Here is a 19,882-nt window from a genome sequence, read left to right as displayed (position 1 = left end):
GATTTTCATGCTTCTAAAATAAGCTCCTTCTCTTTCTCTCCCTCCATCTGTTTCTCTGTCACTTATTCTCGCTCTCAGGGTGGACCCCATCTCATACGACGCTCCCAAGCCGAGTGGCCACACGCGTTTTGTGTGTGTGTCGGACACACACTCACGGACAGATGGCATCCAGATGCCCTACGGGGACGTGCTCCTGCACACGGGGGATTTCACCGAGCTGGGCCTGCCCTCGGAGGTCAAGAAGTTTAACGACTGGTTAGGTAAGGAGCCACGATTAACCACAGTTTAACCTCTTGCATCACAGCTGACCCTCACACACACGCAGCGTTTAGAGATGTGTGAAGTGGTGGTGACAGGTTTTAGTGACTGAAGCTAATGGTCAGGAGAGGCTGAGGTTCTCCATCCGTCACAATAACAGGAAGTGTTCAGTGAGCTGTGTGTGTCATTACTGAAAGGTTTTTTCTGTTCAGTGAGGAATTCTGGGTGCGATAACTCATTTCGTAAAGATCTTTTTGCTGTTTTGCTCAGAGTTTTAACTTTGTATTTTTAAGTTGGAAGTATTTCTCCTGTAAAAAAGAAAAAAGAAAAGAAAAAGGTGGTTATTTAGTCATTGTGCAGTACCTGTAAGTTTAGCTTTTTTATTTTTTTCAGGGATCGATTATTTTGTTCTTTTGTTCAGCAAGGATACATTAAAAGTTAGAGTAAAGATTTCACTAAAAAAAATTCAAATAGATGCTGTTTTTTTTTCTAATGAATTTTCTGTTGATCCAAAAATTACATTTAAATGTATTCATTTGGCAGATGCTTTTATCCAAAGTGACTTACAGTTGAGTTGAGTCAGCATTTAAAAGCATTTAAAGCTAGAACAGGAAGATATTAAGGGAAAACATGAAATAAATAGAACTAACCAAAGAAAACTGTAATAAAAAATTTTGTAAACAATATTACTGTTTTTACTGTATTTTTGAAATTGTATTTGTAAATTCAGCAGTGGTGAATGTAATTTACTTCTTAAACCCAAACTTTTGAAAGGTAGTGTATCTGTGCCACTGTAGCTCATATTGATAGATAAATACATTTTGATAAATCCAGAATCCTTTGATTTGATATTTACATTTATGTAATTTTTATTCTGTGTACAGTAGAAGTTTCCAGTATTGCATCAGTTTTTCAGACTGTTTAGCCACACTTAAGTCCATTGACAAACATTCTACATTTAATTTTATCAACTAAAGTTCAGAAATATTAAAATTAACATTTACTAGGTTGTTATGGAATTAAATACTTTAGACAAAATGTACAATTTACACATAACTGTATATACATATGATCGGAAACCAAACATTTAAATTAAAAAGCAAGAAACCTGCAAAATATAAATGTGGCTTTGATTTAACAGTAAGAAGTTGTTTAAATGCACAAATAAAACAAAATATATTTGTGTTTGTACATAAATTAAATTTATTTCATATGGACTAGGACAATAAAGTGGCAAGAGAATTTTGCTCAGTAGACAGCTCTGCTTATTATAATCTGTGAGATCTGTTTTTATCTGGTGTAGACGTGAGTATTTTCTACAAGACTTACTAATTACAGATTCATAGCAAAGAGCAATGGGTCCTTCATTAGCAACTAATTATGCCTATTTTTGTAAGGTTAAATTCATCATGGTTTTATGTGTAGGAACAATCCTCTGAGAAAAATATGTAGAATACAGAAAAGGCAAAAAAATGGTGAGACTGAAACATCAGTCCTGACTTCCATAACTCTTGTTAATATATCTGTTTGGAAGCCTTTGATGCATGACGTTATCTCATTAGTTTGAGCTGTAGTACAGTGTGTGTATAACACACACACACACACACACACACACACTCTGTCTGGAGTTTATAATTTGCATAAGTTTCAGCTTTTGTAATGCACTCTTGTTTAAACCAAATCTTATTGTATTCTTTGAAATTCTTCTTTAAACGTGTTTTCATTTCATTTCGAAAGTCATAAAGTTCTTGGTATTTGAACTGTGGGTTTTTGAGGGTTTTATATTTAGCTTTGATGGAAGTTTCTTTCATATAGTATTTTGTTCATTGATCATGACTGAAAGAAATAAATAAAAAATATATAAAACTTTACCACTCACAAAATACTCTGGTCTTACCTTGGTTCATGTCCAAACATTTTTGTTAGTGATGTTTTTTGGGTTGGTTTCTTTAAGAACTCTGTTCATAAAAATGGTGTTTAGGAAGTTTTTGTATTGTTTTTTTCACGTGTGTAGTAAATCCTGCACCACAAGTCCTTTTGGATCCTGTGCTTTGGTTGAGGTGTAGATCAAAACACTTGCGATTAAATCAAATAGTTGCCGGCTCTGACATCCAGAGTTCTGTTGGTGCAAGGGAGTCCAGGCCTGAGGGTTTGGGATGTTTGCACCTGACTCAGCCATAAAGAGATCACGTTGACCCATGAAGCCTCTCTCATCTCTGACCTTCAGATCAGTGAATCCGGTGTTTTATCAAACTGGATGTGTATTCATGTGTCCTCTATACATGAGCATGCGTCACAAGCAACATGCCGAGTTAGGAAGCAAATAAATACCAATAAATACCAGTAAAATGTACTACACTAAAATTGCAATGGTTTATCTGAGTTCTTCTTATTATAATTTACATCATAATAAAGTATATCTTTAATGAAATGCTAATCAACAAAGCCTTGCTTAGAATATAATGAAATATTGTGTGCCTTAATTATTCTGTTTAAAATTCTGCTATGAAGTGAATTTGGAGTTAAAACATGTTAAAAATTTTATTTTCACGTGCTCTCAGATGGAGCAGCATTTGTTACACACAGTCATAGTTCACTGAGAAGATACACAAACAGCTGTCATAATTGAGAACGATTTTGTCAATTTCATAGTCCTACAATTATATCATCTGCGATTACGAACGCGATTTTGCATAGCTTGTCAGAGAACTACAGCTCTGTGTAGTAAATGCTGTTTCACCTGAGATTTACTACTAATCACAGAACCGACTTTACTGACTAAATGCGACTGGCAATCACGATTAATCGCGTCCGATTAATCGTGCAGCCCTAATCACTCATATAGTGTTTGCAAAATGTAATGCCATTGTATTTTTCCACCCAAATATTTCCTAAAATACTGTTTGTCATTGTTTTCACTGCAGTTCTTAGGTTTTTATGTATTCAGATCCTCATTTTGAGCCCCCAAAACAATTACCGTATTTTTCGGACTATAAGTCGCACCTGAGTATAAGTCGCATCAGTCCAAAAATACGCCAAGATGAGGGAAAAAACATATATAAGTCGCACTGGACTATAAGTCGCATTTATTTAGAACCAAGCACCAAGAGAAAACATTACCATCTCCAGCCGCGAGAGGGCGCTTGATTTCTATTGGTTCATTTCGGTGGGTTCATGTCAAATTAATTTTGATAAATAAGTCGCACCTGACTATAAATCGAAGGACCAGCCAAACTATGAAAAAAAGTGTGACTTATAGTCCGGAAAATACGGTACTGCTCTTATTGGTTTTGTTTTTACAATTGTATAAGAAGTTTCTACAAGATACTGTCTATATAGACATCTTCAGTATAGTAAGATACTTGTGTCTGTAGTGTGTAGAATAGATAACAAATTTTTACTATAGTTTGGTCATTAAGATAATAAAAGTTGCAATTTCAAAGTAAAGCTTCTGTGACACTCGTATTCGCAGGAGCCTGATTTTTTGACATCACAGGCTCTTGGTTTGTCCTTCACGGCGTCATTCCATCCATGCATACTCCCGTGTCACACACGGATGAAAAAGTGCATTAGAAGAGAGGAAACTGAGAGAGCTGTCAGCAATCTTTCCATCCCTCCATCTATCAACATACCTGACGCCACCTGGCATGTGACACCTGGCAGCTTTTGAAGTGCCTGGTGGTCGGAGAATGCTTCGACTTTCTTATTATTCACGTCTCAAAGGAAACCTGACGATGAAATTATTTTTCACATCGTCGCTTTTTGTTGTAAACATTCAGCCGGGCGCTGATAGATAATCTCATAATGCCTGAAAGCTGTCTTATGTCAAAAACCATGTTTGGAGAGAAGAGTTTAGTCAGTTTAAAACAAATCGTGACATGATGATAGAGAAGTTTATATAAGCCTTTTGACAAACTCAAAGAAAGTTGTTCAGACGAGCCTGAAGTGGATCTTCGGGAAAAAGGATCTTTGTGTTTTCATTGTCTAAGCCAAAGCATTCCGGTTATACTTTCTGGAAAGTTCTGTAACATAAATGCTTGCGTTTCTTTCCAAGGTCGCTCCTTTGTTCTTTAGCAGTAGGGGCTAAATGATACAGGAGGGGAAAAAAAAACATAAAAGGCCTTTATAAATTAAACTTGCAAGGGGTAATTGGTGTTGGTTATTTTAGATTTTTTAAATACTGCCACTTTTGCCATTCCTCTCTCCCTCTCTTTAGCATTTTCCTCATTCAACATGCATTTTTGTGAAGCGTAGCTCACTTTTGTTGGTTTTTCTGCCACAGAAAGCCCAGCTGCTAATCGTTGTCATTGATCATGGTGTTTGTTGATACGTGGGATCGATTCTCAGGAATCTTTCGGGGGGAATGAGGTTTCTTTGCTAAAGTTTAGTTCTGCTCATTATCTTGCCTGTGAGATCTGACCTGTACTTCTCCGGATGCAAACATGGGTGTGTGCGCCTTAAATAAGGAGCTAGGTCTTGACTTTGTTTGTCTGAGTTCACTGCTTATTTCTTTGATCAGTGCAGGACATCCGATAGATCCAATGTCAAATAGACCAGCATTGCTTCTAAGTTTTACAATGTTGTAAGGATGGGAAAATAAAGTGTTCATGTTTGATAACAGTCAAAAATGAGATATAAGGATAGTTTGCTTTAAAATGACAGTTCTGTTATTGTTGACTCGCTCTCATGTCATTGCAAACCTGTATGACTTTTGTTCTTGTATGAAACAGGAAAGGTATATTTTTGAAGAATATCCTGCCTGCTCTTTACAATAGGCTTCCCAAAGCACACAAACGAATTATAAACTTTTTTAAATTAGTCCATATGATTCATGAAAATTGGTATAATTTGAGATCTTAATTGCTAAAAATCGTCCTCTCCAGTGACCTTATAAATGCAGTGACCTGAACCCTGAGTTGAACTCAAGAACAAAATCAGTCAGATTCATGAATTAATCATTTAGACAGGTATTGTGAACTAAATAGACTGATTCATTGAGAATATTTGAGAGATAAAAGAAAGTTTCATTCAAACCAAGTGTCGATATTTCTTGCTAGAGCAAATGTCAAGACTTTTAATAAATAACAACTTATATTTTGCTCTGTTCATCCTCACAAAACTATTGTATGGTTCCAGAAGACATAAAAGATTGTCGTGTGGACTACTTTAATGATACTTTTATGATGCTATTTTACCTTTTTTGGAGCTTGACAGCTCATTTCCTTTCATTATACCAAAAGAGTGACCAGGATATTCTTTAAAAATGAATCTTTTGTGTTAAAATGAAAGAAGACGTCATACTAATTTGAAAAGCATTATGAAGAGTAAATAATGAGTTTTTATTTTAGGGTGAACTCTTGCTTTAATTTATGATTGAACGTTTGGTGATTTGTGCTGTTGGGTTTTCTGGTGCCATGTGCTCTTTGTTTTAATTCAATTCATCAAATCCCATGTTTTCTTTTTTTTTTTTTGCGCAGCGGTCCGAAAAACTTGACAAATGTGATTGCGCCGCTCTGTTTTCAACAAAATACACATGTTCCCTACCAGCCATCCTTTAGTTTCAGATGTTTACGGTGTGTAGTTTATTTTCACTAATTTGATTTGCATTCATTACGCACAGCGATTGCCGAACTGTTCCCTGCGCCATTCCTCTGATGTAGATCAGACTGATGCTAAACCCAAATCCCTTTGCCAAACGCCACATACCTTCCCATATGTTCCTCCGTAGCTTCTTCAAAGTAATAAACAGACTTAATATCTGCAGTCCTTTTCGAAAAATACATTTTGATGGCAATAAAATGTTGTAAAAATCCCTGCGGGGACACAGAAGATGCAGTCTGTGGGGAGGTAATTGCATTCAAGGCCTTTTTCCGCCATGGAGCGGCTGGCATGAAGCTCGTCCGCCGGGGGTTCGTGATTTGGTTTTGTGCGATGGGAAAGCTCCATGTAAATGGATCCGTGATGATGTTTGGCTGACTGTGGACCGTTGAGCTGAGAGATGGGCTCCTGGTATTAGATTAGACTGGGATTTATGATGTATCCCAGTCTACGTATATAGTGCCGGGCTCATGGAAGGAGCAAGAAAGTAAATTAAACTGCTGGGAAAGTGTTTACTTATAAATCAGGTTATCTTTAGATTTTCCTTATGATTTCGGTCAAGCGTTTTGCTCCTTTCTGATACCTTTACAGTTCAAGATTTAATTGGTTTGTATTGTTTTCCAAATAAGAAACACTTCGCATTCAAATTGTGAAAAGCCATTATTAAACTGGCTATTTCCTACTGTTCTCTTTTATAAAAGAGAACAAATAATGGGCTGCGAAGAACCCCTTCAGACATATTTTATGAAGCTTCTGATTTTGACTTTTATTATGTCTTTGCCTTTGCATTTTCAGTCCCATTTTGCTTTTGAAAAGTCCCTTGTTTCATCTGTGTTTTGGTAGGTGAAATATTGCCATTTGTTCTTAAACTCGCTCCGCATTTGAAGCTTTCCATATGTGTTACGCAATCCACTGACAGACGGTCTGTGTGTGTTTTCCTGACTGAGGATTTAGCATTTTAGAGATAGAGACATTCGTTTTTGTTTGAGTTCTGTGAAGAACAACTTCCCCTGTTGCATTATCCTGATGTACCAGCAAAAAAGAGCTTTGCTTTGACGATGGAGGCTGAAGTGAGGACAAAGAAAAGGAAAATGAGGCGGCTGTGACTTTAATAAATAGTGATGCAGTATCAAAATTGGACCCAATACTGCACTCCTGTACTTGTACTTGTTAAAATGCACCAATACAAAACAGCATGTGAACAGTGCTGTGTTCAGACAAAGATGTAGTGTGCGAATTGTGCGACCACACATGGCCTCATGCCTGCCCATCATTGTATGTGGCTTACGTCAAATTTTTTTATTACTGTTTTTCCACCCAGCAACGATAGAATACAGTTCCTCCTCTATCTCAACTATATAATCAAGACCACATGGAAAAGAAAATCTGAATTACTATTTTTCGAATTTCAATATTACGTAATAAGTAGCAGTTGTGAAAATGCAAATATTGTGACTACAATCATCAAAACCTACACTATCACTGAAGCAAGTACCAAAAATAAAAGTATCCGTATTTGCCAAGTTCTGTAAAAAGTGGAATTGTTGCAATGTGTGGTGCTGTTCAGGCTGCCTGTTGTATTTTAATGCACTTTCTGTAGATAGAATAAAAACCCAAAGTGGCCTGGAAGACACTGACAGTACCTTTTATGTTATGTTTCAGCTTTTGTTTTGTTTTTTCCCTAAAGGAAATTATCCAACCATACTTGTTACAGAGAAAGCAAACTTAACAATACATTTAATGTTGTATGAGAATAGACAGTAGCCTTAATAGAGAGGTAAAGAAAGATGCTTTGGTGTATGTTTTGTTGTAATAGCCTGTTTCTACTTGAAGGGTCCTGTTTTTCATTATTTGACTTTCCTCTGGATCATAGTAACCTCACATGAAATTCAACAGAGCATTTTTTTTTTTGTGGTAAATTCAAATGTGACCAAACGCGAATTCCACTGACAAGAAATCTGTCTATCAGTGGTGAATGCAAACAGTGTCCAGTCAGAAGATATTTGATGTTAAAGGGATATGAAGAGTTGATGTTTATCTTTATCTTTAGGGCTGTAGCTATCGAATATTTTAGTAATCGAGTATTCTACCAAAAATTCCATCGATTAATCGAGTAATCGGATAAAATGTGTTTTTGCTTAATTAAAGTGCAATATTAATTATGCAAGAGAAAATAAGACTCCTGGGTCTCTTAAAATGACCAACTAAGTTTCCTTTTTTAGAAACATTTTTTATTTTTATTTTTTAAATGCAGAGAATGCAGTGCATACATCAAAAATAAACATTTAATTATTACCCATTATTTCTCTGTCTGTAGGCAACTTTGTTTCTTCAGTAGAACACAAACAGAGATTTTTTTACCCAAACTGTTGCAGTCTATCAGTCATATAATGTAAGTAAATGGGAATCAAGGCTTTGAGAGTCCAAAAAAAACATACACAAACAAAACCAAATTAAACCCTGTGGCTCCTGATGATACATTGATGTGTAAAGAAACTGAACAGTATTTAAATAAGTTTTTACCTGTGATTTTCATGGCAATGTCCAAACTGTCATGAGCACATACTGAGCGCATTCACAATAGTGATGGCCGATTCGTGAACGAATCGTTCAATTTAACCGGTTCTTCTTAGTGAACCGGTTGAACCAGTTCACCAAATCGAACTGAATCGTTTGAAACGGTTCACGTCTCCAATAAGCATAAATCCACAAATTACTTAAGCTGTTAACTTTTTTAACGTGACTGACACTCCCTCTGAGTCAGAATAAACCAATATCCCGGGGTAATCCATTTACTCAAACAGTACACTGAATGAAATGCTGTGAAGACCGAACTGAAGATGAACACCGAGCCGAGCCAGATAATGAACAAACACGCCCACTGCTGGAGCAGTTCTCGTTCTCGAGTCAAGAACCGGTTGCTTCGGTGTTCGGATCACCAGTACACTCAACCGAGAATCGTTTCTGTCGGACGCGTCCGATTTGAGAACCGATGAGCTGATTCTCGTTCTCGAGTCAAGAACCGGTTGCTTCGGTTTTCGGATCACCAGTACACTCAACCGAGAATCGTTTCTGTCGGACGCGTCCGAATTGAGAACCGATGAACTGATGATACTGCGCATGCGTGTAATTTTGTAAGTATTTTGTTAAACATCGGAAAGTGTGATAAAGTAACTATATTTTATTTTGATTTTTTTTTAATTATTTTTTTTAGATTAATGTTTCCAATCTGTATATTGTATATGTATAGGTCAAATGGGTTTTCAGGGAAGTTGTACAATAATTAAGACTCTAAAGACTCTTATGTTTAATAGGAATAAGGGATGATTTATGAGATATCTGTACTGTATTTATAGTTAATGATGACATTCACAAATTGAGTTTGTAGTAAACAGAACATGAACACGAGTAGAGCAGCTGATGACACTGAACTGCAGCACGTGCCGGTTAGAGCGATTCTCGTTCTCGAGTCAAGAACCGGTTGCATCGGTTTTCGGATCATCAGTACACTCAACCGAGAATCGTTTCTGTCGGACGCGTCCGAATTGAGAACCGATGAACTGATGATACTGCGCATGCGCGATTCAGCGTGAAGCCAACTGACTCACAGCATATCTGAACCGAAGGGATTCTTTTGGTGATTGATTCTGATTCTGTACTAGTAGTTATGAGCGGGTGTTTTGAGGGCTTGGAGGAAGGGCAATCTGGCGAAACGTAAGTTAATTTAATAACAAATACATCGCAATGGATTATGTTTAGTAAGTGGATCATGGTTTCTGCACTGATGACACCTAATTTATTTACTTTATATCTTCAAGACTTAAATCCTCATATGCACATTATTGCTGTTACTGTATTTAGGTGTTGTTGCAAAACTCAAATGTAAACTTTTCATGATTATGAAGTTTTAACTGACTAAAGTTATGATTACTGACTTTATATATTTGAATGTTTGATAGATGCCATTACGTGACGCCATTACGTCATCGCCAATGACGTCATTACGTCGAGCGTGAAAGAACCGATGAACCGGTTTTTTCAACCGGTTTATTGAATCGAACCGTCCGAAAGAACCGGTTCGCGGAAAAGAATCGAACTTCCCATCACTAATTCACAACAGCCGACAACTGACGCATCTTCCTCTTCTTCTTGCTTTACGGCGGACATATAAGTGCATTACTGCCACCTGTCTCTCAAATGGACCTTTGACACTCTATCTACAGTCTCAGTTAGGAGTGTCAATGGTCTTTTATCATGGTGTGAAATATCTCTTCTGAATAATTTAGTTGCCAAAATTAGTTTTGTGTTAAATATGAAAATTAATTATGGGGAAAGGGATAATGTTCTGTTTTAACATGTTTGTTTTTTTATGGTGTTGCAGGTGGATTACCGTATGAGTTTAAAGTGGTGATCGCGGGGAATCATGAGCTGACCTTCGACAAGGATTTCATGGCGGAGCTGGTCAAGCAGGATTACTATCGCTTTCCCTCTGTGTCGAAGTTGAAACCCGAGGACTTTGACAGTGTTCAGTCTCTCCTGACAAACTGTGTTTACCTGCAGGACTCGGACATCACCGTCAAGGGCTTTCGAATATATGGTGCGCCATGGTAAGTTCCTCATGCATTTCTTGTGTTTTTACTTTTACAGTAAATACATTTTAAGAACAATTACTTTAATCAAAATCGCAAATTGTTGGCAGTCATTCGATGGTCAGAATTCTCTTTCCTTTGGTTTCTTCTGTATTAGTGTTGGGCGATATGGTCATTATTCAATGAAATGCGGTGCTGAAGTGAAATAGCTGGACAGTTTGATAGCCGAATTATAATAGGTCGCCCAATAAAAATAAAAATTATTATTATTATTAAAATTTAATTAATTTAATACATTAATAGGATCATGAGCCTAATGTCGTCTTGACTATCGACAGAGACATCTGCCATCGTCTATCTCTGACTATTGGCGGTACACGATACTATCGTCTATCGGCACAACCCTATTCTGTATATATCATCATCATTTTGTACTCTGTTATTAAAGATTTATGTTTTCTCAACACCTTTAACTTCTGTAACATGACCTATTTCTCAGTGGGCAGCAATAATTATAATAATTTATTTGAAATATAAATATTTTGTAACATTACAAATGTCTTTACGGTTACAGTTTCAGGAATTCTTTAGAAATTCCATTGACGTACTAAGAAAGTTAATAGTTAAAGTAATGTAAATATGACATTTTGAATTCATTTAAACTTCAAAAGCTCTTGTGAGGTTATTTCTGTGATGGTGCCACTCTGGTAAACAAGCAGCCTGAGAAAGCACCTCGGTGTCATTCCCATACGTGTGTTTGAATTTCCTCGGATGCTCTGATCCTCTCGGAACCTGTTTGTTTTTCAAGCGCTGCTTTGGGAATCGCTCATCTCTATTGACCAGCCCATTTAGCTGTACCTCTACCCTACTTCCTGTTTTCTTAGCATCCATCTAAAACGATAAAATGTCCCTGAACTATAATTACCTTTAATGCTTCCTGGCATTTTCTATTTTTACGTCATGCCCCTCAGACTTTGTTTTCCTGTGTGTTTTTTTCTCTCTTAAGAGCCATTGTGATATTCACCTCTTGCGCTGTCTTGTTTTTCTCTATAATTAGCCGTGAAATGAAGTTAAAAAGGGTGTTGTACAGGGCATCCCTGCAAAATGTAGTGAAACAGACAGTGGGGAAGCGGAAAACAGAGGGAGGAAGTGGAGAAGGAAGGAAGGAAAAAAGCCCCCCGTGGCCCTTTAGCGTGAAAGCTGCTAAATGTCTGTTGTGACAGCGTGGGGTCTTGTGGGAAATGGGGAGGAGGGGGCCATCGGGTGGATACTGATAACTCTCACACACACACACAGATGGCCGTGAGGTGGTCAGTCGGACCGGCTGCGTTAGGTCTCTCTATGAAAGTGTTTGGGTGGCCCTGGTGCAGCATGTGCCTCATCTGCCCGAGAAATTTGAGAAGCCGGCTAATTTGTATTACCATATTGTCACACCATCGAATGTGCAACATAAGTCAGATGGTCACTGAATATCATGACGGAAGACCAGCCGTTCACCTCGATCACTGCTGACTCATTCCCAAGAGTGAAAACCGAGAGTAACAGGTCTAAAAGAAAAGAGAGATATCCATTAAGCTATCTTGATGGACAGATGGAGACAGTAATGGCATAGTTTGAGACACTGAGACAAACGGTGATAGAGGAAGGACCGGAAAGAGGACAGGTGTCAGAAAAAAGTGGAGAAATGCATAAAGAATTCATAAAGTACTGATGCAGAGACATTGCGGTGGCTGTACTGATGGAAACACATCATGCACGCCGGGAATCTAATATGTCTGTAGATCAGGATCTTTTTCTTGAAATTGTCGCCGAGATGAAGAAAAAAAGAAGATTTTATATTGATTTTATAGATTTTATAGTTTTGTATGAACTGAGTCCGTTGATCATAACGTGAAAATCAGATGTTAAATATCTTTTCCTCTTGTTTATTTAATAGAAGTGCATTGTTTATTTTTATTAAAGTAATACCACTTAGTAATTTCGCATTAAGTTTAAATGAATATTTCACCTGGAACAAATAATGTAATCAACTTTTTCCTGGAATTTTTATTTTATTTTGACCATGGTGTTTTTAGTGAATCGGTTTTGTTTTAGTGTTACTTAAATGTATATTTAAATATGGTATTAAATTATATGAAATAGCTTTACTTTTTACATTTTAAGATCTTATTTTAATTTTATTAAGTAGTATTAGAAATTTTTTGAATTTTTTATTATTTGTTAATATATCTCTATATAGATTGAATACATTTTTATTCCGATTTTAGTCATTTTTACTGTAACTAAATCTTATAATATACAATAGAATACATTGAATCTACTGTTTGCATAGTGACAGAGAACCCAGACATCTTTCAGGAAGTGGCCTCATGTTCAGGAACATCCTGGTGCTTTTGTCTGCTCTGTGAGATCAAACTCTGGCCGGACCTCAGTGAGCCACTTCCACAAATAAACCCTTTAAATTTAAAGGACAAGACAATATGAACTGAGATCAAAGCAATAGTCAAATTATACATGCACTTTGATAGACTTAAGATCCTTATGTTAAACCTAGCAAACTAGTCCTTTTCAGAACAAACATTCCGCTGGTGTTCTTTTGGATATTTTTGGAGGTTGAAGGATTGATGAATGCCTTGAGATGCAGCACACTGAGTGAAAGCTGTATGAGGGGTGTCGTGGTACACAGGTTTGGGTATTAAGGAGAATGGTGGGGTGTCTGTCTGTCTTTTTAAAGCTGCATGCTCGCAGTAATCTCCCTGAAGGCCTGACCCGTCTGCCAGTGTGGTGGCTGTAATGCTCACGTGATGCAGTTCATATGGGGTGAGTCCTTCTGCTAGTCAATCTGGGCGTAAGACCAGCGCCACTCCCCAGGGGTTAAGACTACTCTTATATTCTCTGATGAGATTCAATCCCTTTGAACTTCAGAAGAATATTTCAAGCATGCTTTCATGGGCACAATAAATATTTGCCTTAAAAGATGCCAAGCTATGACTCATTTTGCAATTGAAAAAGAAACAAAAACAGGATTTAAAACAATGTTAGTGGCTTTTTCTATATATATCATCATTACCTATGAAAATTTGAAGAACATTTTCAGTACTTTCCTTAGTTAATTCAAAATCATAATGGTAATTGGCAAGTTGACTTTTTTAAATATTATAGAAATACTATATTTGAAACATATACACACCCGCATGTATATGCATAATTTATTATTTATATAATAATAACACTTCTCTATAATATTATAATTCTTTATTTATTTATATACAGCAAGAGAGTGAAATTGCAAGTTGAAATATCTTAAATTTAGGGTATGTCAAAATAATTTTTAATGCATGTTCATATTTTAGAAAGTTATCTTTTTATTTTAAAGTTTAGATATTAATTTATTTACTTATTTGTAAATTATAGACAATTAATATGACTTACAATAATGACTTAAAATTAACATTTTCCCTAGTTAATTGACATCCTGTTTTTGTTTTATTGTTGTGTATAAAATTAGATAAACTTTTATTAAAAATTAAATCTTATAGATTTTACAGACACACACACACACACACACACACACACACACACACACACACATATATATATATATATATATATATATATATATATATATAATTGACATGGCAAGTTCTATCCAAATATTTTTAATGTCTGATCACATTTTCAAGTTTTCTTTTTTTTTTTGTATCTAGTTTATTCACTTATTTATAATTTTGTAGACAAATATTATGACTGAATGTTTGAAAAATACTGAAACTTTATTAATGAAGCCAACATAATTAGAAGTGCGGCAATACCAAGTTTCCAAAATAAATAAAAAAGATCCAGATCTTGAATGGTTTTGCTGGAGTGTGTTCAGTGCTCGTCTGGATGCTGTGAGAGTTTGGCTGTGTGGGTAAATGTTTCTCTGTGGCTCAAACAGGCTGGTGGTGCAGGCGCCAGGCTCTTCTCTCGTTTGTGTTGGCCCAGCGCCCTCAGCCCACGTCCAGTTCTGTACGATAATGTGAAAATCCCCCTCCGTCCACAGGCACTTGCTCCGGCGCTCTCTGGTACACGCACACAAGGACGCTTATCCTCTTACTCTGTTCTTATATGCTGTGAGAGTAATCCTGAGCCGTATAATATCTGTCTCCCTCAGTCCTTATCTGAGCACAGAGTGATTGATAGTGTGTGGAAAAAGACCTCACAGAACCAGAGAGAGAAACGATCGCTTCTCACTACCACCTCCAGATTATTGCATACATATGATAACTGCTGGGAAATACTGAATTCGAGACATCCAGTCCCATTATTTTAAGCACTGACATTCCATGCATTTTGTAGCTTCATCGTAATTTCACAAACTGACAGTTGAGCAGGCCCTTAACCCTTCTAAGAATTTATCATGATAACGTTCCACCAGAATCACCATACACTCTTAAAAATGAAGGTTCTTTTCTGGCTTCTATGGTTCCATGTTCTGTGTGTTAAAGGGTTAGTTTCGCCCAAAAATGAAATTATGTCATTAATAACTCACCCTTATGCTGTTCCAAACATTTAAAACCTCCTTTTATCTTCGGAACACAGTTTAAGATATTTTAGATTTAGTCCGAGAGCTCTCAGTACCTCCATTGAAGCTGTGTGTACGGTCTACTGTCCATGTCCAGAAAGGTAAGAAAAACATCATCAAAGTAGTCCATGTGACATCAGAGGGTCCGTTATTTGAAGCATTGAAAATATATTTTGGTCCAAAAATTGCAAAAACTACGACTTTATTCAGCATTGTCTTCTCTTCTGTGTCTGTGTGAGAGAGAGTTCAAATCAAAACAGTCTGGATATCCGGTTCGCGAACGAATCATTCAGTTCACCGAATCGAACTGAACTGAACTGAATCGTTTTAAACAGTTCGCATCTCAAATACGCATTAATCCACAAATGACTTAAGATGTTACATTTTTTTAATGTGGCTGACACTCCCTCTGAGTTCAAACAAATCAATATCCCGGAGTAATTCATTTACTCAAACAGTACACTGACTGAACTGCTGAGATTAGAGATTAGAGATGCGAACCGTTTAAAACGATTCAGCTCTCGGACTAAATCTAAAATATCTTAAACTGTGTTCCGAAGAGTTATTAATGACATAATTTTCATTTTTGGGCGAACTAACCCTTTAAGTAATTAAGAAAGGCTTTTATTATTATTGTCATTTTAAAGGTACTATAAAATAAAATAAAATAATAATAATAATATTTATCATTTAATTTTTAATTTTATGAATATAAAAAAACTAATTCTGAGAGCACTTAATCCCAATATACACACATACACAGAATTACAGTATTTCAGAATATCTTTCTTGGCTAGTATTCACGCAAACATAATCTGTTATGTCTTAATTGAACATTTGGTGAACTGTTGAGGAAAAATATCTGATGTGTAATATTATATTAGATCTGTGGATTACATTAGGCTGTCTGTCTCACTAATGTTAATCTAACAATAGAATAAAACAGAGCATAACTCTGAATACAGTGATTTTTACTTTAGCCTATTTGTTTTTCTTGCTAGAATGCTTCTGTTCAGATGTAAGATGAAAATATTTGGTCTACTGTTTAATTGCATCTTTGTTCTAATATTTTAAAGCAAAGATAAAATAAAAAAATGGCTATATTGTGATTATTATTAAGAAAAGAAGTGTAGGGAAAGCTGCAACATTGCTAGGTAAGTTTACTTCAGAACCTTCAGAAAACTTGAACTCGGTTTTTCTATATATTGGATATTTAATGGAGATTGTGAAAATAAAAATAACTCAAAATTTGCTAATTGCCACTCATTTTGCCAGCACAGGTCCCAATTGTTATTTTTATCTGAAAAGTCACAATTCGATTGCCCCCTAGAGCAGGTTGACTGGCTTTGTGTTCAGATTTTGACTCATACTGAGAGACCTGTTCAACTGAGAAGGTGTGAGTGTTATGTGTCCCTAGTGACTTGGTCATTTTAGTTTGGGGAACTTTGAAATGGTGGCACCAGGTGTTGGACTTACAGTCCCAGCGCTCTGCAATTCCCTGAGTGAGCCGCGGGCTTAAAGCGGGGCTCATAATATAGTCAGGTTACTGATACTGGGGGGATTTAAGCAGTCAGACTTCATACAGACTTTATGGAGCCTACAGGCTGAGGGGGAGGGTTTCTATATCTGTGTGTGTGTGTGTGTGTGTGTGTGTGTGTGTGTGTGTGTGTGTGTGTGTGTGTGTGTGTGTGTGTGTGTGTGAGAGAATGGCTTTCCCAGGCCGAGTCGCTCGGTTGACTGAGTGAGTTTTAAATGGCGCATTTGTCATCACCTTTGCCCCACGGAGTGTGACGGGACGCAGAGCTCCTCCTCAAAAACCTCCCGTAGCCCTTCTCACGTATACACTCACATACTCCGTCCTTCCATCACTGGCTCATCATCTGACCCCCACTGCTCTCCACGGTTACTCCTCCGTCACATTCTCTCCGTCAGGCGAAGGGTCAGAGACAGCAGCTACTGTTTGAGATCCTCCCGACACATGCAACACACACATACACACATTTAGACTAGAGTTTAATAGAAAGCTAATTGTATAATGACAAAATAGGTTTTCAAAAAGTATAGGTGATTATAGTCCCACACAAACAGTGCGAATAGAAAAGCATCACCCCCTTTAAAATAATCACATTTTGTTGCTTTTCAGCCTGAAATGAAGACGGACACAGATTTATCCAGCTGTATTTACTCAGTGCAGGCTTTAGTCTGTTGGGATGTGATAACTGCAATGTTTGCCCACTCTTCTTAGCAGAACAGCTCAAGTTCAGTTCAGTCTGATGGTGAGTGTTTGTGGACTGCAGTCTTCAAGTCAGTTTAGGTCTGGGCTTTGACTATAACATGCAAAGACTTTCACCTTTTTATCCTTCAACCACTCTGTGGTCAGTTTTGCTGTGTGCTTTGGGTCATTGTCATGTTGGAACGTAAACTTTCTTCCCATTGACAACTTTCTGGCAGAGGGCAGCAGATTTTGCTCAAGAATTTGACTATTTTGTCCCATCTATTTTTTCTTCCATCCTGATAAGTGCTATCTATCTATCCCTGCTGCAGAGAAACTCCCTCATAACAGGATCTTTCCTCCTCCATGCTTTACTGGAGGAATGCCGTTATTTGTATTGTGTGCAGTATCGGATTTCCACCAGATATATGATTTGGTGCCTAGAACAAATAATTATAAATCTAAAAACTAAAGTTTTAGTCTGATCTGCCTCAGAATCTTCAATGTGTGTTTTGGTAAAGCTCAGTCTGGCTGCATGAGATCTTTATCGAGGAGTGACTTTTTTCTAACAACCCTCCCATACCCTATTGGTCGCTTCTGTGATCAGTTTCCTGATCAAGGGAGGGTCTGTGTTGAGCCAGATCCTTTATCGTCATTCTGGTTTTTAATTTAATTAAATTTTTTTATTTAGTGTTCAGTTGGTAGAGCATTGCGCTATCAAGTGCAAGGTTGGGGGTTCGATTCCCCGGGAACACATGATAGGTTAAAATTGATAGCCTGAATGCACTGTAAGTCGCTTTGGATAAAAGCGTCTGCTAAATGCATACATTTAAATTTAATTTAATTTTTACATTTAATTTAATTGTACTTTTTTTTTCAGACATGTTGGTGTTATATCTTTCATTTGGATGTTATAAGTTGCACTGAGTAAATACAGCTGGATGAAACATCCTTTTCTGTACCCACTGATAAACCACAAACAACAGGGAAAGTTTGAGGAAACGTTTGTTTTTCCTCACGCATTAATTATTTAGCCTTCAGTAAATGGGTCTCAGTGTTTGGTTTTCTTCATGGTTAATAAGAATTTGATAGAAATGTGCTTACTTGAGGTTTTTTTTTGAGACAAATTATAATCTTTATTAATTCTGTGTTGGGTTGGTTGTTTTCCATTGGGTCTCCCGCTCTCTCACTCCCTTTAAACGTTTGCAAACGTTTGTTTCTTTTCATAAATTAATTTTCACATGTATCACAACAAGCCTGTTTTATATTTATTTCATAGAGATTGATTGATTGATTGAGATAGATAGATAGATAGATAGATAGATAGATAGATCATTAATATGTAGAAATATTTCAAATTAATATATTCATATAGATGTATAGAAAGAGATTTAATGGTCAGTTGTGTAATGAAAAAAAATCTTATCTAAATGGTGCATCATGTAAAAGTAATAAATTTCATGTAGTATATAAATGTAATATAATTCTATGTTTACGCAATAATTGTGTGTGTGTGTGTAAGTGTGTGTGTGTACATGTAGCGTATAGTGCATGAATGGAATTGAGTCTGCTTTGCTTGTTAAAGATGCAGAGTGAAAGAACAGAAACACTTTGCCCTCTTTTGAATGAGGAGGTGGGGGCCGTTATGGGGGTTGAAATCACTGCTAGTGCTGGAGGAGGGGGGAGGAGCAGCACAACAGGAGAGGGAGGGTCGGATGAGGTCGTCTGGGAACCTTTGTGTCGTCTTTCCAGGGGCAGACACTACCTGCACTTGTCAGTGATTGCAAGGTGACCCTTGACCGGGAGGAGTGGCAGCTTGTCAACATTAATTAGCAGCCCATGTCTGGGTATGTTGCACAGACCCTCGGCCATGACCGTCAGACAGACAGATCCACAGCGCCAGGCGGGGTGACAGAGGGGTAGCAGCCCCCTCTCGGCTTTGAATGACTCTTTTCTCCTTTCGTGTCAGAGGTCATCGTGTAGCCGTGCACTGCTAATTTTGCTTAAAAACATGTTTCTTCGTCTCCTGCCATCTTTTTTCGAGTTTAAACCGCATAGACATTGCAAAAAACTGCTTAGGATCATTCTGAAAAGGTAAAGGGAAACATAAGGCAGACATCGATGATCTGATTAGAAAGACAGAGGTCTGTGCTGACAGGACGTCAAATGGAGCCGGTGTTTGTTTACGTGTACGCACATGTGTTAAGCGCTAACCTTCCCCGCACCGGGCCACGAGTTACATACCACACCGCGGCCCACTCAATCCATCTTGGAACCAAGCAGCCAGAGAAAGAGAGAGAAAGAGAAAGAGAGCTATAATGAGAACTAGGACAGTTGCATGAATCTAATTACCCATGAAATGAGCAACATTGAGGTTCTTCTATTGGCCAGGCCTGCGTTTGTCATACATGCCAGGGGTTTTACAAGCACAATGCAAACACAAGGCGCCATGCACTGTCATGACCTGATGTGACTCCACCATTCATTACATTTATTAGATTTCAGTGGCGTTTATTTAAATGACAAAGGTCCTGAGTTTAGTTCATGGATTTAGGTATTTCATGGCATGACCTTAAGGTAGATGCATAATAATAATAATATACTGTTTACTAAGTAAAAAGTCCATATGTGTTTTGTTTTTTTTGTTTTTTTCCTTTTGGC

General features: G+C 37.2%; 1 protein-coding gene across 1 annotated transcript in view; it reads left to right on the top strand.

Moving 5' to 3' along the window:
• The window catches only part of LOC128017318 (metallophosphoesterase MPPED2), a 49,152-nt gene that overhangs the window by 12,330 nt on the left and 16,940 nt on the right, over nucleotides 1-19,882 (top strand). The window contains exons 3-4 of the mRNA XM_052602648.1: nucleotides 79-260; nucleotides 10,238-10,463. Of these exons, the coding sequence (XP_052458608.1) occupies nucleotides 79-260; nucleotides 10,238-10,463 (408 nt within the window). The remainder of the gene's footprint in view (nucleotides 1-78; nucleotides 261-10,237; nucleotides 10,464-19,882) is intronic.

This window comes from Carassius gibelio, chromosome A7, assembly GCF_023724105.1.
Source record: "Carassius gibelio isolate Cgi1373 ecotype wild population from Czech Republic chromosome A7, carGib1.2-hapl.c, whole genome shotgun sequence".
In the NCBI taxonomy this organism is placed as follows: domain Eukaryota; kingdom Metazoa; phylum Chordata; class Actinopteri; order Cypriniformes; family Cyprinidae; genus Carassius; species Carassius gibelio.
Note: the sequence above shows the minus strand (reverse complement) of the source record. Positions and strands in the feature narration are given on the sequence as shown.